The 2,500-nt window shown below is 39.8% G+C and overlaps 1 protein-coding gene across 4 annotated transcripts in view; it reads left to right on the top strand.

Moving 5' to 3' along the window:
• LOC117482772 (saxitoxin and tetrodotoxin-binding protein 1-like) overlaps positions 1-2,500 on the top strand; it is a 54,582-nt gene that overhangs the window by 27,711 nt on the left and 24,371 nt on the right. For 2 of the 4 annotated variants that reach the window (XM_034130952.1, XM_034130954.1), the window contains exons 2-3: positions 1,555-1,700; positions 2,116-2,201. The exons of 1 other annotated variant lie outside the window; for it this stretch is intronic. In XM_034130952.1, coding sequence (XP_033986843.1) covers positions 1,555-1,700; positions 2,116-2,201 — 232 coding nt within the window. Of the gene's footprint in view, positions 1-333; positions 654-1,554; positions 1,701-2,115; positions 2,202-2,500 lie in introns of those variants that run through there. One more of the 4 variants, XM_034130955.1, reaches the window with a different exon arrangement.

Genomic DNA, 2,500 nt, shown 5'->3' with positions numbered 1-2,500 from the left:
CAATTCAATTCAATTAATTTCAATTCAATTCAATTCAATTCATTTCAATTCAATTCATTTTAATTCAATTCAATTCAATTCAATTCATTTCAATTCATTTTAATTCAATTCAATTCAACAGCTTTATTAGCATGACCATAGTTACATACAGTATTGCTAAAGCTCTGCATAGTTGCAACATCTATACACAAATACATACATACAAACAAACTGCTATATGATATAAGATGTGAGACGTGAGACCATGGCTGTCCGCCTCGCTGTGTTTTTAACCTTTTTACACATTAAGAAAGTGGGCCAGGAGTTATATCAGAGTTCAATAACACTCTGAGCACACAGACTTTGTCCTGGCTTGGGGTCTCTCGGGGCCTCTGGAGCTCGGTATATAATCCGTTCAGCCGTCTCCTGGATCAGTGTCTTCACAGATACCAGAGGGTGCATTTGGTTTTTTGATTTGTGTCTCAGGATGAAAGTCTTAAAGGGAGTGCTGCTGCTTCTGCTGCTCGCTGTTGCTAACGCGAAGCCAGACCACCATCACGATCACGATCACCATCACGATCACGATCACGATCACAATCACACGGATCAAAAGCCTGCGGACCCCGATCACTGCCAGGTCCTGAAAGATGCTTGCCGAAGACGACGTGCAGCAGGTGAGACCCATCATTTATTTTACGGTGTCTCACAGGTGCTAACACGCCCAAAAGTCTCCCTTCAGGAGAAAGGGGGTAATTCCTATTAAAGTATGAACTTGAACGCATCAGGACACTGACGTCTGTCTGCAGGAGGCGTCTCTGCTCTCATTAGTTTATTTGGATTTGTTATTTCTCTGTGTTTAACAGTTGTCTTTATTGTGGCACTTTGTTTGCAAAGTAATGCAAATATTTGTCAGATGATAAAATCAACCCAGTATCAGGACAGACGTGTGTCACTTTGCTCCACGCTGTGAGACGTCAGGAGGACACGGTTTCACCCCTCAGAGCGTCACAGGGACACGCTATTGTTAACATGGCCCACCAGTGCAGAAATACCCAGATGTTGACAAGCAACATCTCTATCACGACTTTTGGTTCACTATAACACACATTTGTGTGCAGAATACGAAGAGTTGTTCAGTTCTTGTCAAGGAAATATATATATACTACGTATGTTACTAAAGAGGTTTTAGAAAGAAAGAAAGAATGGGAGGGATGAAACCCTCTTTAATGGTCTCACATGCAGAGCACACAGTGACATGTGTTCTCTGCGGTTAACCCATCCTAGCACCAGGAGTCTAGCACCAGGAGTCTAGCACCAGGAGTCTAGCACCAGGAGTCTAGCACCAGGAGCAGTGGGCAGCTATTGTCAAATAGTCAACTTTCTTTTGGACAACTTTTTTTTGTAGTTGACTTTTAATTTTTGTAGTTTACTTTTTTTTTTGTCAAAATGTTTTTGGTCAACTTTTTTCTTTTGGTCAACTCATTCTAGTCAGTCAGAAGGAGTCATGTGATCACATTGTTAAAATAAGACCATAAAACATTTTATCTATGTTAATTATTCCCTGCTGGTCTACAGATTTTGGGGGACTGGGTCCTGGTCTGGTTGGTTTCGGACCACCAACAGGGTCAGGACCTCCTGAAGAACCTCAGCAGCTCCCATGTAGAGATGAGACTTCAGGAGGACAATCAGACCCTGATGTTCAGCGAGAGGAACCGCTTCAGGTCAGAAATAACACATATAAATACAAATGTGGAAATATGAATAGAAGGACATTATAGATTAAATATGTAAATGGCCCAATTTAAAAATATAAAAAACAATAATAAATCAAAGAAAAGTAAAAGTAAAATATTAGTATAAAATATATATATATATATATAATAATAATTTGTAAATAAAAACATCTGGAAAATATGAAAAGTGAATAAAAAAGACTCAAACAGGTTAAATAGAATGAGTTCATGAAGAGAGAAAAATAGATTAAATATGTTAATAGAAACGTAGAAATATAAAAAGCAATTTTAACAATGAATAGATTAATTTAATAAAATGATAATGTATATATTTAATGTAGTTCTCTGGTGTGTAGTGTGTAGTGTGTGTATGTTGTGTATTTCTAACTGGTGTGTGTTTTAGTAACAACAACTGCATCAACTACTACATCAACATCTCCATGGAGCTCCTGCACAACCCCAACCAAACAATGCACCCCATCGAAGGCAGTGAGTCACACACACACACACACACGCTCACAAACACACACACACACTCACTCACAAACACACACACACACACACCACACTCACAAACACACACACACACACACTCACAAACACACACACACACACACTCACAAACACACACACACACACTCACAAGTACACACACACAAGCACACACACACACACACACACTCACACACACACACACACACACACACACACACACACACACACACACGCACGCACAAACACACACACACACACACACACTCACAAACACACACACACACACCACACAC

Source organism: Trematomus bernacchii, unplaced genomic scaffold (genome assembly GCF_902827165.1).
Source record: "Trematomus bernacchii unplaced genomic scaffold, fTreBer1.1, whole genome shotgun sequence".
Taxonomy (NCBI): Eukaryota; Metazoa; Chordata; class Actinopteri; order Perciformes; family Nototheniidae; genus Trematomus; species Trematomus bernacchii.
This window is presented reverse-complemented; position numbering and strand designations above follow the sequence as displayed.